The sequence below is a fragment of the Podarcis muralis genome, chromosome 7, assembly GCF_964188315.1.
Source record: "Podarcis muralis chromosome 7, rPodMur119.hap1.1, whole genome shotgun sequence".
Lineage (NCBI taxonomy): Eukaryota > Metazoa > Chordata > Lepidosauria > Squamata > Lacertidae > Podarcis > Podarcis muralis.
Window position 1 is genome coordinate 30,465,636 of NC_135661.1, and position 13,795 is coordinate 30,479,430.

Genomic DNA, 13,795 nt, shown 5'->3' on the forward strand with positions numbered 1-13,795 from the left:
TAGTCATGTGACCCTCTGTAGGTTGTCCGGAAGAGAATGCAGCCCTGATTTAAATGGTGGGAGCATTGTTTTAACATTGGTTTCGTACACCCTTGTAAGAGCGAAGCCAGGTGAAGCAATGACACAGCGAAAGGGCAGAGAAGGCAGTGGGTAATTCTGGTGCAAACTACAATTTTTGTTTTGTAAACACCTGTTTATATAAATATAAACAAACTGTGCACCTCTTCCAGCAGGTATCTGTTAATTGTCCTCACATGACGGGAGTATTATGACCAAAGCTCTCCCTGCTATAGCTCACACCCTCTTCTCTTGCTTTATTTCCCATGATATCCTCGTGGGCTGTGACTTTTGCTCCTTGCACTTTAATCAAAACTTCAGTACCTACCCTCTTGAAATGGGAGTGTTGTGAAGTCTTTAAAAAAAACCACATGGCAGAAGAAATTGGAATATTGTTCATTCATCAGAAGTACGATCTTGTTGTCTTCAGTTGACCTAGATATCTATAGAAGGGCTCAGAGAACTAAATTAAATTTTAAACAGTGGGACAGACTTGTGACAAATTGATGCAAAGCTGAAATGTATGCAAAATAAGCACAGAGACCATTTGAGATACCTGGGCTTGTTTTTGTATATGCACCTGAGCTCTTGCACAGAAATGTCTCTATCTCTTGTAGGGCATGGTTTTTTGGCTCCAGAATCTCCCAACTGAGAACAACATTTAATGCACCTGCCAAACTAGGCTCTGCTCCATGAAAAAAATCCACCATGCTACCTTCTCTTTTAGGTGCCCACTTAGAATCATAGAATCATAGAGTTGGAATAGACCACAAGGGCCATCGAGTCCAACCCCCTGCCAAGCAGGAAACACCATCAGAGCACTCCTGACATATGGTTGTCAAGCCTCTGCTTAAATACCTCCAAAGAAGGAGACTCCACCACACTCCTTGGCAGCAAATTCCATTGTCGAACAGCTCTTACTGTCAGGAAGTTCTTCCTAATGTTTAGGTGGAATCTTCTTTCATGCCATGCAACTCTTTCTGCTTCTTTGTTTCTGCTGTAAGAGCCCAGCAAGCTCTCCCTCTCAAATCTGTTCTCTTAAAGTGATCCCACTCGTTCCCTAAGGTGGACTGTATGTCTTATTCTACAAAGGACAGGTGGGTGTTTGAAGCGTTGCCAGAGGATGGTCATCTTTGAAGGACAGACACACTTTGAAGGTGTCCTCTGTTTGAAAGGCTGTTGGAGGACAGTCCTCTGTGCAGAGGTGGCTTGTGAAGGAGGGGGGCAGAAACAGTGGTGGTCTCCAAGCAGCAACAGCAGAAGAAGCCATAGGGCCTTCTGCTTGCCAGACAAATGCTTTACCACTGAGCTGCAGGCCTTCCTGTAAGCAGATGGCTCAGACAACAGAGCCAAGATGCTACTTGGAACAGCAAGCCCACTTGCAGGTTAGTGCCTGGAAAGCATAGAGGATGAGTCCTGCTGGATAGGACCAAAGGCATAGCTAGTCTGGCATTCTGTTCCTACAGGGCACAACTTGATGCTTCTGGGAAGCACACAAGCAGGAGGTGAGGGGAGATCATCTCCTTCCCAATCGTGTTCTCCAGCGACTGGGATTCTGAGGCTGTGGCCTCTGATGCTGGCGGTCACCATGACTAGTCACCATGACTAGTAGCAACCGATTAGCCTTATCTTTTGCCTAGTCCTATGCCAAAACTAAATTGGGGACCATCAGTGCATCTTGTGGAAGCGAATTCCATAGTTTAGCAATGTGTTGTGTGTAGGTCTTACATGCAGGTAACTTTTTAAAAATTATTATGCTGATTGGCAATAGCTCATTGTGCACTTTACCTTGAGAGATTAGCAAGATACTGGCTTGACTCTGTGCTTGTTGGCATCGGTGCTGCCTTTATAGCTCAGCTGTGTAGGTTCAGAGCAGGTAGCTACTACAATCTGGGTGTGTTGTCATTTTGTATTAAAGAACTATTTATTCCATTCCTGACTAATGTAATTACCTGCAATAGACCATAGAGTTATAAGGAAACATTGCATTGAACATGTTGTGCCTATCTCAGAATGTTGAACTTCATTCTCATTATGCTCCAGGATTAGCCCTGTGGGGAGTCCAAAGTGCATATGAATGAATTAAGATTGTCCTTAAACTATAGATAGGGACTCTAATGTTCCTTTTACATTTCACCTTTGCAAAGCCCAGCTTTATTGTTGGGCTTCCCTAGGTCTAAGAACTAGGCAGCCTCCAACCTATTTTATTTAACTTTAGTTCTGGACACACAGATAAAGAAGACGAATTAAAATACGGATAGAAGTTCTGAATGTCTCTTCAGAAAAGAGTGTGAATGTCAACATTGGAGACATTTTAAAAATCCAGGGCTGGGGTGAGAAACTTTGACAGCCCTCCACATGCTGTTGGACTCAACTCCCAACAGCTGCAGCTAGCAAGGCCAATAATCAGGGGTGATAGGAGCTGGAGTCTAACAACTGTTGGACTTTTTCGCCAACACAGTGTGCACAGCAACTGGAGCATAGAAATAAAAGGCTGCCCGCAATATCTTTGCTTAGTTTTAATTTTGAAAACATAACAGTCAAAAACTGCAAGCCATCACTCCTCACCAGCAGCATACAAAACATTTAATCAACTTAAATACAGTTGCCAAATAATTATCCTATCACATCCCTTCCTGCATCCAGTGCAGAAATTTAATTAGTCAAATAGCTGCACACCTGTGGTCTCTTGACTAAGTACCGTAGGTCAAACTGCAAACAAACATCTGTGAGCTTCAGTTAGCCAACCCCGTTCCTGCATAGCATCATTTACCACTTTAAGGTAAAGAAAAACCAACAACAACATCTGGGTAGCCTGGGTATCTTCAGCTGCCTCTGAAAATATCTGCAGCCTAAGGCGAATTAAGGACTCTCGGAACAACAAGAATGCTAAATATGTGCAGAATGCAACTTGGAAAGCTTTGTCTCCTGCAAAGCAAAGCTCGGAAGAGGGCGAATCTCCCAAGTTTATCTGCAGGAAGGGATTGAGCAAGGGAAAACACTTTTTAAAGCATAATGTTTACCTGGTGCCTGCAGGTTATCAACTGTGTCTGTCCCCCCCCCCCCCCCCCCCCGAGGAGCAGAGATCTCCCAGCACATCAAGCCACTACTGAAAGGCACCTTGTGCTGAGCTCCCAGGCAATTTTCAGCCATGTTCCACATTACAGCATTAATATATCATTAATAAGATTTATGTACATATGAATATACAACGTCTCTAAATGGTGTACATTAAACAGAATAGGATCATTAAAAAATAAATTCAGTATAACACCAGAAGCTAAAATTCAAAGAAATACATCAATACAACAGAACTTTGGTACAGATTGTCTTTACTACTCAATTTAGGCCTCAGAGCAGTGTTCTTTTATGTGTTGTGAACTCCTGTAAAGCTTTTCCTTTTTGCACGTTTGCAATAGCTTTATATTCTGCCACAGAGATTTCCTAGTTAAAAAGCTGGCTGCTCACCAGTATCCCATGGATAAGAACCAATCTGGACACCCGAGTTGCAAATATGAGGGTCTGATGTTTTTGTTTGCCAGGAGGCTCAAACAATTCCACTTGTGTGTCGAGACCCCACAGCCACCTCCTCGTTGGAAATAACTCGCACAAGGACACAGATATTAGGTTCATGTTACTGGGGAAATTTTGGCCACAACTTTATTGAATTACAGAATGTGAGCGGTATTGGCTTAGTCCTCTGGCTCGCTCCTCAGTTTAAATGGCCCCAGCCACGCCCCCTGACCAGTGGATTGGCTGGCCAGGCTCTGACGTGGCTGGGGTCCCCCAGGCAATGGGGGACAAAGTCCCCCGCCCCTGGTGGGGAGTGGGTGGCCACACGGTCCACCGCAACTCCTCCCCACTGGGAAGTGGAGTGGATTTGTCAGGCTCGCCATGGCGAGTATGGCACTGCCCTCTGGTGAACAGGGTGAGCAGATAGCCTCTTGCCCCTTATGAAGCCTCCCTAGAGGGGCTGAAGGGGGAGGTGATTGCCCTGGCCCTTGTGCAGTGATTCACACCCTCCCCACCTAGATGGCCAAGACACCTGGAGAACTCCAGAACATAGACAGCCATGATGATGTGGGTAATAGACACTTTTTATATGTGATTTTTGCCTAATATATACTTTTTCACGTGTCTTCTGATTGGATGGCTGCATTGCAAAATCCAGATAAGTGTGTGTGTGTTTTAAAAAATAATAATACCTGGGTTTTAGTTCATGTATTGGTTCAGGAAGTACAAAATAAGCGGGCTCACAGTAGGATTTTTCTCTCACCCCTGGGTTGTTCCTCTGAAACCCCTGGGTATGGTCTAGTTATTTCAGAGCACAGCTAGTAAAAGGAAGAGGCTTTTACAGTACATCAAACAGTAACCTGGGATTAAAGGCAGGAAACAGGCAGTGAAGTGATGAAACTGAGATAGGAGTGTCCTTGAGGTAGGGAGCAATATTTTTAAACGACTCCTGCAGTCTAGCTGTGGCTAGATAGACTCCTTTGAGTCTCGAGAAGCAGCTTTGAGATGTTGCCAGCGCAGCGACTGATCTAAAGAGGAGCGTGCTTGTGCTGTAAATACCAAGGAGACCAAACATTAACCATGCCATTCCTGGCTCATATAATCCATGCTATAGGACTAACATTGCAAGATGTGTTTGAACCCTAAGAACAGTGAAGGAATAATATTTTTAAAAAAACAAACAAACTAGAACAATGCAAGCAAAGTATTGTGATATATTGGCATCCGTCCATGCACTTCGCTTTGAAAATATATATTTCGTCTCAGATTATATTCTGATCCCATTGGGAGGAGAATAAGTGTTCCCATGGGCCAACCTAACATACACCCAAGACAATCACACCAAAGCAGATTCATTCTGCCCAAACTGGTTCTCTGTACCCTGGTTCTTTTGCCGGCAGGTGAAGGTGGTTTTATTCTGATAGGCTTTTGGGGACTTACTGTTTGTTAAGGAAAGTGTGTATGTGTGTGTAGTAAATAGTAAATGGGGCCAAATAGCTATGAAATGCAGGAGGAACATGCAGGACTGGCCCTACCAGTAGATAGAATGTGGCAGCCACCTGATGGGAGCCAATCTTGGGAGACAGAGGGCAGCCTCAAGATGTTCTGGGCTCTGTGTTCTGGACATCCTGCCTTGTGGCCCTTAAGCCAGTCTGCTGCCCTGAAGGGGGATGGAGGAGGAGGCTGTCCCATTGCCAGGGCTGAAATAAAACCCAGCTGCCAGCTCATCCAGTTCCTCTACGTGCCATGTTGTCCTTCCCTCTGGGCAGCATAATGTCTTGGGGCCGCCCTGGGCAAATGTGTACCATGCGGATAATGACCGCTCTCCAGTACTGCCTCAGAGTCTCTGAGAAGCCCCTATCTGCCCTGAGCTGCAGCTGTAGTCTTGGGAAATGCCAAACGACCCGTTCCCCAAGTTCAGTGGGTTTTGCTTTTGTTTTTAATCATGCAGAAAGACCTTGATGTCTTATAAAATCACGGCAACCTGCAATTTGCTGGCGCCTTGGTCCATGAGTGCCGCAAATACTTCAGTGCTTGTGTGTAGGGGGAGAGAAACATCAAAATGGAACCAAAAACTCTACCTTTTTTTTTTTTTTTTTTTTTTTTGGCCGATAAATTAATCGGGCTCTTAATGCTTCTTGGAAGCATTCTAGTTTAATCATTACCTTTGTTTATAACCTCTGTACTTAAGCGACTGCTGTTTCACCGCATTCTGCTTTCCAGTTGCGGGCATTGTCTGCTGAAGGAGGAGATAAGTGAAGGAAGGTGTTTCGATGACTCAAGAGCTACGTGAAACACGGTGAGTGCCACTCTCGCTTCCAGGATGAAAATGTGAAAAGATTCACAGGGATAATTATGAGGGTTGCCCCTGACTCCAGCAAATTTATGGGCTGTTCTTGATGTTGACATGCTTTCCTTCCAGGTGAAATGACTCCTAGGTGAAAAACAGTTAACAACTGGCATGGAACTTTGCCAGTGAAATTTGTCTGTGCAGTTCGGAGCATCCGTGGAAATCTAAGCCTGAAATCCTATGCACACTTCATTGGGAAGGAGGATGGGGGAGGAAATAGATTCGGTCTTAAAAATGAACCTGCCTAGTTTGAGCTTTCTGGAACAATAAGCAAACTGAAATTCAATACATCTGCACTCCTTGGAATTTTGAAATATGGTTCTCTAGCCTTGTAATGTGTATAGCAAAGTCTGCATAAAAATGCATACATAGTAACTTACTGGGAATCTGGGGGTGCCTGTTTCAAATCTCAGTCCTATGAACATACTAGATGTGGTCTTATCTCAGCCTCCAGGCTCCCATATTTGCAATATGGGGATCATAATACCGTCCTCAGGGTTGCCTTAATAATTTCTGAAATAGTGTGCCAAATTCTCCCGTAGAAATCAATTGACCTTAGAGGCTTAGAGAGAGACTTGCATAAATATTTGCTGTAGATTCTTGTGTACAGTATTTGGAATAGACTTGCTAGAACTGTCATTGTATTACTCGGTGTATCCATCCATCCAAGTGTTCTGTTGTTCTTTCTTCATTTACTGTTCAAAATTCAGGCGCAGCAGTCTTGGTCAAGTAAACCTGGTTCTTATCCTGGTTTATAGTCTGTAAGATTAAACCACAATTCCCCAGTTTGCTTTGTTTTTTACATCTCACCTTCCTTCCAGGTAGCTTAAGGTGACATACGTGACCCTCACTGTCCCCACTTCCTCCCCACACAACAGCCTCTGTGAGGCAGATTCGTGTGTGAATTAGGAACTTGCCAAGGTCAACCTGGGAACTTCATGGCTGGGTGTGGATTTGGACCCTAGTCTTCTCAGGCTATGAGGGGTGTGGCTTATTTACTCCAATGGAGTCCAGAGAAGGCTGTCCCACTGCAATTAGACTTGAGGTGGGAGAGCCTTCTGTTGGCTCCATTACAAGACTTCCCCCACCAAATCCTAATAGTGTGTTATTGTTTTTCTGGGGTGAGTGATGTTCCTTATCTTAAAACCATTGTAAGCAGGGAGGGAACTGCCCTGCTTGCCACCCCAGCTGGACTCTCCAAGAAGATCACCCCGCTGCCAGCAATTAGGCTTAAAAGAAAACCAAGACTTCCTTCCAGCCTAAGCACTGGCCATGAAGGGAAAGTGTGAAGGTGTGCCCAGGTGTGCGATGACCACATCCGGTCTTGCATGCTTGCCATCAGTGCATAGTGGCTATGGCAGTCCCCCTAGTTTGCAAATGCATCTGTGGGCCCAAATGCACCACACTGCTCTAACCAGTGCAGCACACTGCCTGCAATCCTAATTTAATTTATCTGTGGGCAAGTCCCACTGAATCCAACAGGAGTTGCTTCTGAGTGGACATGTTTAGGATTGCACTTTCAAATGCCGCAGCTGGAGTTGGCAGCCGTGCCCCCTGCCCCCAATATATATATATGTGTATATATATATGTGTGTGTGTGTGTGTGTGTGTGTGTATTCTTCAGTAACATGAGTCTAGCTTAGTTCCAGGGAAGGAAGCAACACCAACTGGAGGAGAGAGCCAGGTATGTGCAGCAACAATTTCCCCTGCTTTTTCTATCCTTATGCAAAGGCAGCCCCCCCCCCCCACTCTGTTTCAGGAAAAAATTAAAAGCCCAGGCAAAAGGCATGAGCAGGGGGCATCTTCACTAAGGCCACCTTTCTTCCCAAGGATTTTTTCTCAGATCATGATGATAGCTCAGACCACAGGCCACGTTCTCCATCTTTGTGATGACTGTTCCCAAAAATAAGCAAGCAACGCCTCTGGCTTCCCCAAAACAGCACCTTTCTTGTTTTGAGAACTGCTGCCCAGCAAAGAAAGCTGCTCACATCCTGCATTGTGACTGCCTGTGGGCGACCACAACTCTGCCCTCTCTCCCCTCTCAGTTTAATGTGTTGTGCTCCTCCTCTGTATTATATTCTAGCGCATAGCTTTCCAGACTGTGTGTCATGGGACACGTTGGTGTGTCGGCTGCAGTGTGTAGGTGTGTCGTGGGTCGCTCCTCCGGGGGCTGGAAAGGGGTTAGTTTAATCTCTGGTTTGCTAGTTTAACCTCAGTCTTCTCTTCTCCAAGCTAAACAATTCATTCATTCGTTCATTTGCTGCCCTTCATCAAGAGATCACAGGGCGGTTTGCAGCATAAAACACGAAGTACATAACCTGATGGGGAAAGAATAATAGGAAAGAAAAGGGACAATACTCCTTCTGCTTTACAAGTCCATGGATTAATGTCCTCCTTTCCTCTTGCTCCTCCTCAAATGCCCTTGTTAAATCCAGACACTTTCCCACCACATCCCGTCCCCAATTCCTCCTCTCCACACCCCCATTATCACTAGCAGCCTATAAATCTTACACACAGACATGCATACACCCTCCCATGTCTGCTCTTGTTCCTCCCACTGGTCCTTTGCTCCAAACCAGTTCCATCTGCCCTATTTTATCATACATTGAGATGCATTCAAAGAGAGGAAGACCTCAGAACACATAATAGGCTTATTATGTCCATTTCTCTCTTTGCAAGTGCAAAACAAGGAAGCACATTATAGACTTGCAGAACACCAAATAGGCATGTTAAACCATCAAAGCAGCTATAAAGTTTACAATATAAAATGAGCAAACTGATAACAAAGTCATCTAATCACTGGTGGCCAGCAAACCATCTGATAATAAGTTATCCGTAACATCAAATCATGTTTTGTACAGCAAATTCATTTCCAACCTTTGAGCTCCCATCAAGGCAGATAAGCCACCTTTATATTGCTTATACATTTCTCCTAATCGTCATGAAAATGGCAAACTCTCATTTCAAAAAATGGAGTGCTGCAAGGCATTGGCATTTATATCTCTTAAGTTGAATACTGATTACTACCAAAATTCAAGCTTAATTAAATGGATTAGCCATAACAGGTAAGTGTGGAAGCGAAAGGTACACTGCCTCACCCTCTTGGCAGGCATTAAAAACAGGGTGGTTCTTGCTGGCTACATGATCTAGAAAATCAGGGATCATGGGACCAGTGAGGTGATAGCACAGTGTCCCACGCTTAGATTCGATTATGCTATAACATTACAAAGCCAACTCGGAGTGAGGTAGCACATCCCACCATTACTTTGAATTAACTGTGTAAGAGCGCTATCGGTACCCTGTTGCTTTTTTGAAGTCAAAAGATAAACAGACTTTTAAATAATATGCTCATAGTTAACTTTGTGCTTTTTGCAGGATTCACTAATATAATAGACACATCAGCATCAAGTAAGCAAAATGGACGAAGAAGGCATCAGAAAACGAAGTTCAAATCAAGAACCTGATGAAACGCCCATCACGAAAAGCAAATCTATGAATCTACAGAAAGAGGCAAGACTTGTAATATATTACATTGGAAACAGTCCTAGAAGCTCTTAGCCTCCCAGATCTCAAATATAGTTTCCATTCTGTTGTAAAAATCATTTTATTGTTTGTTTGTTTGTTTGCTTACTTACTTACTGCGATTCTTAAACTACGCTTCGTCATATACAATCCCAGAGTGGTTTTCAAAGATATAGTTAAAGCAATAGAAATTAAAAGCCACTAAAATTACAGAAAAAGGAAGCCCTCACAGCAGCAACTCAAAAATCACTGCTCTGATTAACTCTGACCCACTGCACCAAAGCCCTGATGCATCTAGATCAGTGTTTCCCAACCTTGGGCCTCCAGCTGTTTTTGGACTACAACTCCCATCATCCCTAGCTAGCAAGACCAGTGGTCAGGGATGATGGGAATTGTAGTTCAAAAACAGCTGGAGGCACAAGGTTGGGAAACACTGATCTAGATGTCTTGCCTAAAACTTAATGAAGGTCTGAGGTGGCAATTGTTGGGCCCTTTTGCACAGACAGAGGCTGTGTAGACACTATACATATAAAACACATTTTCCTCCACAGAATTCTGGGAACCGTAGATAGTTTAGGGTGTTGGGGATTGTAGCTCTGTAAGGGGCTAAAGTACCACTCCCAAGATTCTTGGAGGGAGGGATGCTTTTAATGTTTAGTGTGTGCGCGCAAGTAGAGAGGCCTTAATCCGTCCTTTCCTAAAATGGTGCTCTCACAATAGCATAGTTAGGGAATTTTAGATTCTGGAATTAATAGTCTTAAGAGGAGATTCACATATGCAAAGAGGTAGTGAACAGCGCCAGGTGGCCTCAACCAAATTGTCTCTTCTATGCCTAATACCTTCCCCTGGATGCTTATAGGTTTGCATAGTTTATGGCAGGAATGGGGAGCTTGTGATCCTTCAGAGGTTATTGGTTCCCAATTTCCAGCTATGCTGGTTGGGCCTGATGGGAAATGAAGTCCAGGAACATCTGATTCCCCATTCCTGGCTTAGGGAATTCACTTTGAGACACTACAATACAGTCAGCATTTTTGAAAGCAATGAAAGCAATGTGCTTTAAGTATGCTTAAATTCTGGTTTGCCAGAAGCGGCTTAGTCATGCTGGCCACATGACCTGGAAGCTGTACAACGGCTCCCACAGCCAATAAAGCGAGATGAGCGCTGCAACCCCAGAGTCGGTCACGACTGGACCTAATGGTCAGGGGTCCCCTTTACCTTTACTTTTAACCCTTTGTTGGATTTTGTTTGCGGCAAAATGTGCACCGTGCAAAACATGGGAATTAGCTGTAAATAGGCTTAGAATTAGGGATGAGGTAGAAATTTGGCCAGCTTTCATTTGCAGTTGCCAAACCAGGACCTGAATATAACCAGTTATCCTTCAAAATTCACACTTCTCTGAATTTTGCATTTCGGTTCTCATACCAAATGTTTGCAAAATTGTGTAAACCGGGGGGGGGGGGGGAAGTGTGCATGGTTGGCATCCGTCTGTCTCAAGAGACAATGCCAGTGTGCTTCTGGGGTTGAAATCAAACCTCTGGAGAACGATGGCGCTTGCTGTGGCTGCAAAGACTGGTAACTCGCAGTGGCTGCCTTGCACGTTGTTTTTGCTGCTGCAGTAAAGGAGAACTGAATTTAATACTGGGAAAATGAGAAACGGGGGGAAGAAACTAAATTTGACAGATTTGCCCAGCCACACTTAGAATTCTGTCCTTAAACACATCCTCGCTCTCAAGAGGAGGTGCAATTGCACTTGGTACATGTCCTGTTGTAAAAACAGGGAATAGTCTAGTTTGGTCCAACTTTAATGCCCCAAGTGGGGAAGTAAAATGCTCTGTGATGTTAACACCTGAGTTAATTAGTAGAGTGTTGTTTGCTAAATGTGGAGATAATCACGAAGCTCAGTGAAGTACAAAAGGAAAGCCTCTTTTCCCAGAATGTCAGGTTAATGTTTGCATTGTACCACAAGTTGTTCCTGGTGTCACCTCACCTGTTAATGGCGCTGAAAGTCTCAGCACAGCAGACCCTGTTTGTGTTCCCCTCACACTCATTACTTTTTCCCTTGGCAATGTTGCAAACAAAAATTGCCGTTTTCCCTTATGGGGTATCCAAGGGCCCGTATAGAGTCCTTACACAGGTTCCCTATTGGTAGGAGAGAATAACAGAGGCCAACCAGAGAATATTGAGAAGCAAAGCAGCTAGTATGCTTGATCTTTATTGATCTGTTGCAACAGGGTGCTCCCCTCACCCACAGGAGAGAGGAGGGACCCAGAAAAATGGCGTGCAAGGCCTTATAAAGACTTTTGAAATTGCCACCCTGTAGATCAAGACCACCCCCAGAAACATCATACATACATCAAGAAGGGGTGTAACCTAAGGCCACCCCTCAGATACATCACACCTACATCACAGAAAAGGCGGTCTAAAACAGAAATTTGAATATTGTTTTTCTCCTGTTGTTGTTTATCTTCTGTCTGGCAGGTTACTAGATTGGATTGCCTGGGGAGCCTGGCCCTTCTTTTGTAGTGATAAATACTTCGTTCCTGGGCCATGTCACAGGCTCACCCTATTCAAACACAGACATACCCTTAATACATGATTTATGAAGGAAAAGACAATGGGGAGGATTTTCCACTTTGACCTTGCAGAGAAAACATTTGCTCAGTTTAGGAATCAAAATGGCTTCAGGTCGGTCTTCCTGTGCTGATCTATGTACGTGCGGTTATGAACATTACCATATATCTAAGACCTCAAAATTCCTATCACAGCAAGACTATTTCCTTGGCACCGAATATGAAGAAATGGTCATGGTCAATACTGAGCGCTTATTCCTCCACATTCTTGTTACCCTTGCCAAGGCAACAAGTAGCATATATATTATTTTTAAACATTTTCACCCCACTTCCAAGCTGAAAAAGGCTCCTAGAGCGGCTTACCAAGGTCATTCCCAGAACAGACCTTAACTCTGACCTCAGGCTTCTGAAAGTTTTTAGTCTTTATTTCATTTTAGTTTTCTGTTGATTTTAATTTTTGTGTTACATTCCAAGTTGCTTTGACTTCACTTTTAATTTTAAAAGCGGCTAAGAAGTACAATTAATAAACTGTAGATCCTACAGATGTGTTTGTTGGGAAAATAAGGTCCCCCTAAGATACATAGTGGGATGTGGATGGTGCTGTGGTCTAAACCTTGGGCTTGCCGATCAAAAGGTCAGCAGTTCGAATCCCCGCGACGGGGTGAGCTCCCAGTGCTCGGTCCCAGCTCCTGCCAACCTAGCAGTTTGAAAGCACTCCAAAAAGTGCAAGTAAATTAATAGGTACCACTCCGGCGGGAAGGTAAACGGTGTTTCCATGCGCTGCTCTGGTTTTGGTGTTCCATTGCGCCAGAAGCGGCTTAGTCATACTGCCCACATGACCTAGAAAAACTGTCTGCAGACAAACGCCAACTCCCTCAGCCTGTAAAGCAAGATGAGCACCGCAACCCCAGAGTCGTTTGTGACTGGAATTAATTGTCAGGGGTCCCTTTACCTTACCTTTAAGATACATGGCAGTAACTGTTGTATTAAATCAGTGTTTCTGCAATAAGAGTGGACCCTTCCTGACATATTCTTGGGTTAACATCTGCTTCAATGTTCCTGTCGCCCATCCATCTCCACCCTCATGATACTGCCTATAGAAGACTGAAAGAACCACTCCAGTTGAATTCACCTAACCTCAATTTCTTTTCCCAGGTGGGCCTGCTCAGTGGAATCTGTGTCATTGTTGGGACAGTGATTGGTTCGGGAATATTTGTTTCTCCAAAGTCTGTTCTGGCTAACGTTGGAGCAGTTGGGCCCTGCTTAGTCATCTGGGCAGCCTGTGGAGTGCTTGCTACATTAGGTAAATCACTACTGCTCTTCCCATCTTATTCTCTCCCCCCCCCCCCGCCGCCCCAGATTATTACAAGCTCCTTGTTATGTGTTATTTTGTTTAGCCCTTTAACGATGGATTTGCATTTGCTAGTTTTGCGTTTGAAACTAGCATATAAGATATAGGTGAACAATTTGTTTGGGGGAAATACTAGCCAAAGCTAACATGTTACATTACAGTGGTACCTTGGTTCTCAAACAGCTTAGTTGTTGAACAAATCAGCTCCCGAACGCCGCAAACCCGGAAGTGTTCCGGTTTGCGAACGTTTTTCGGAAGCTGAACGTCCGACGCTGCTTCCTCTTGAGTGCAGGAAGCTCCTGCAGCCAACTGGAAGCCATGCCTTGGTTTTTGAACGATTTCGGGAGTCAAATGGATTCCCGGTACGGATTAAGTTCAAGAACCAAGGTATCACTGTATTTTGAAGCTCCTTTTTTTCATCTGGCCTCTCTT

General features: G+C 44.3%; 1 protein-coding gene across 3 annotated transcripts in view; it reads left to right on the forward strand.

Moving 5' to 3' along the window:
* The window catches only part of SLC7A9 (solute carrier family 7 member 9), a 54,017-nt gene that overhangs the window by 25,152 nt on the left and 15,070 nt on the right, over positions 1 to 13,795 (forward strand). For all 3 annotated transcript variants that reach the window (XR_013393602.1, XR_013393603.1, XM_028740346.2), the window contains exons 2-4: positions 5,794 to 5,869; positions 9,296 to 9,430; positions 13,168 to 13,315. Coding sequence is in view for 1 of the 3 variants with exons in the window: in XM_028740346.2 (XP_028596179.2) it covers positions 9,338 to 9,430; positions 13,168 to 13,315 (241 nt within the window). In the remaining 2 variants the exon portion in view is untranslated. The remainder of the gene's footprint in view (positions 1 to 5,793; positions 5,870 to 9,295; positions 9,431 to 13,167; positions 13,316 to 13,795) is intronic.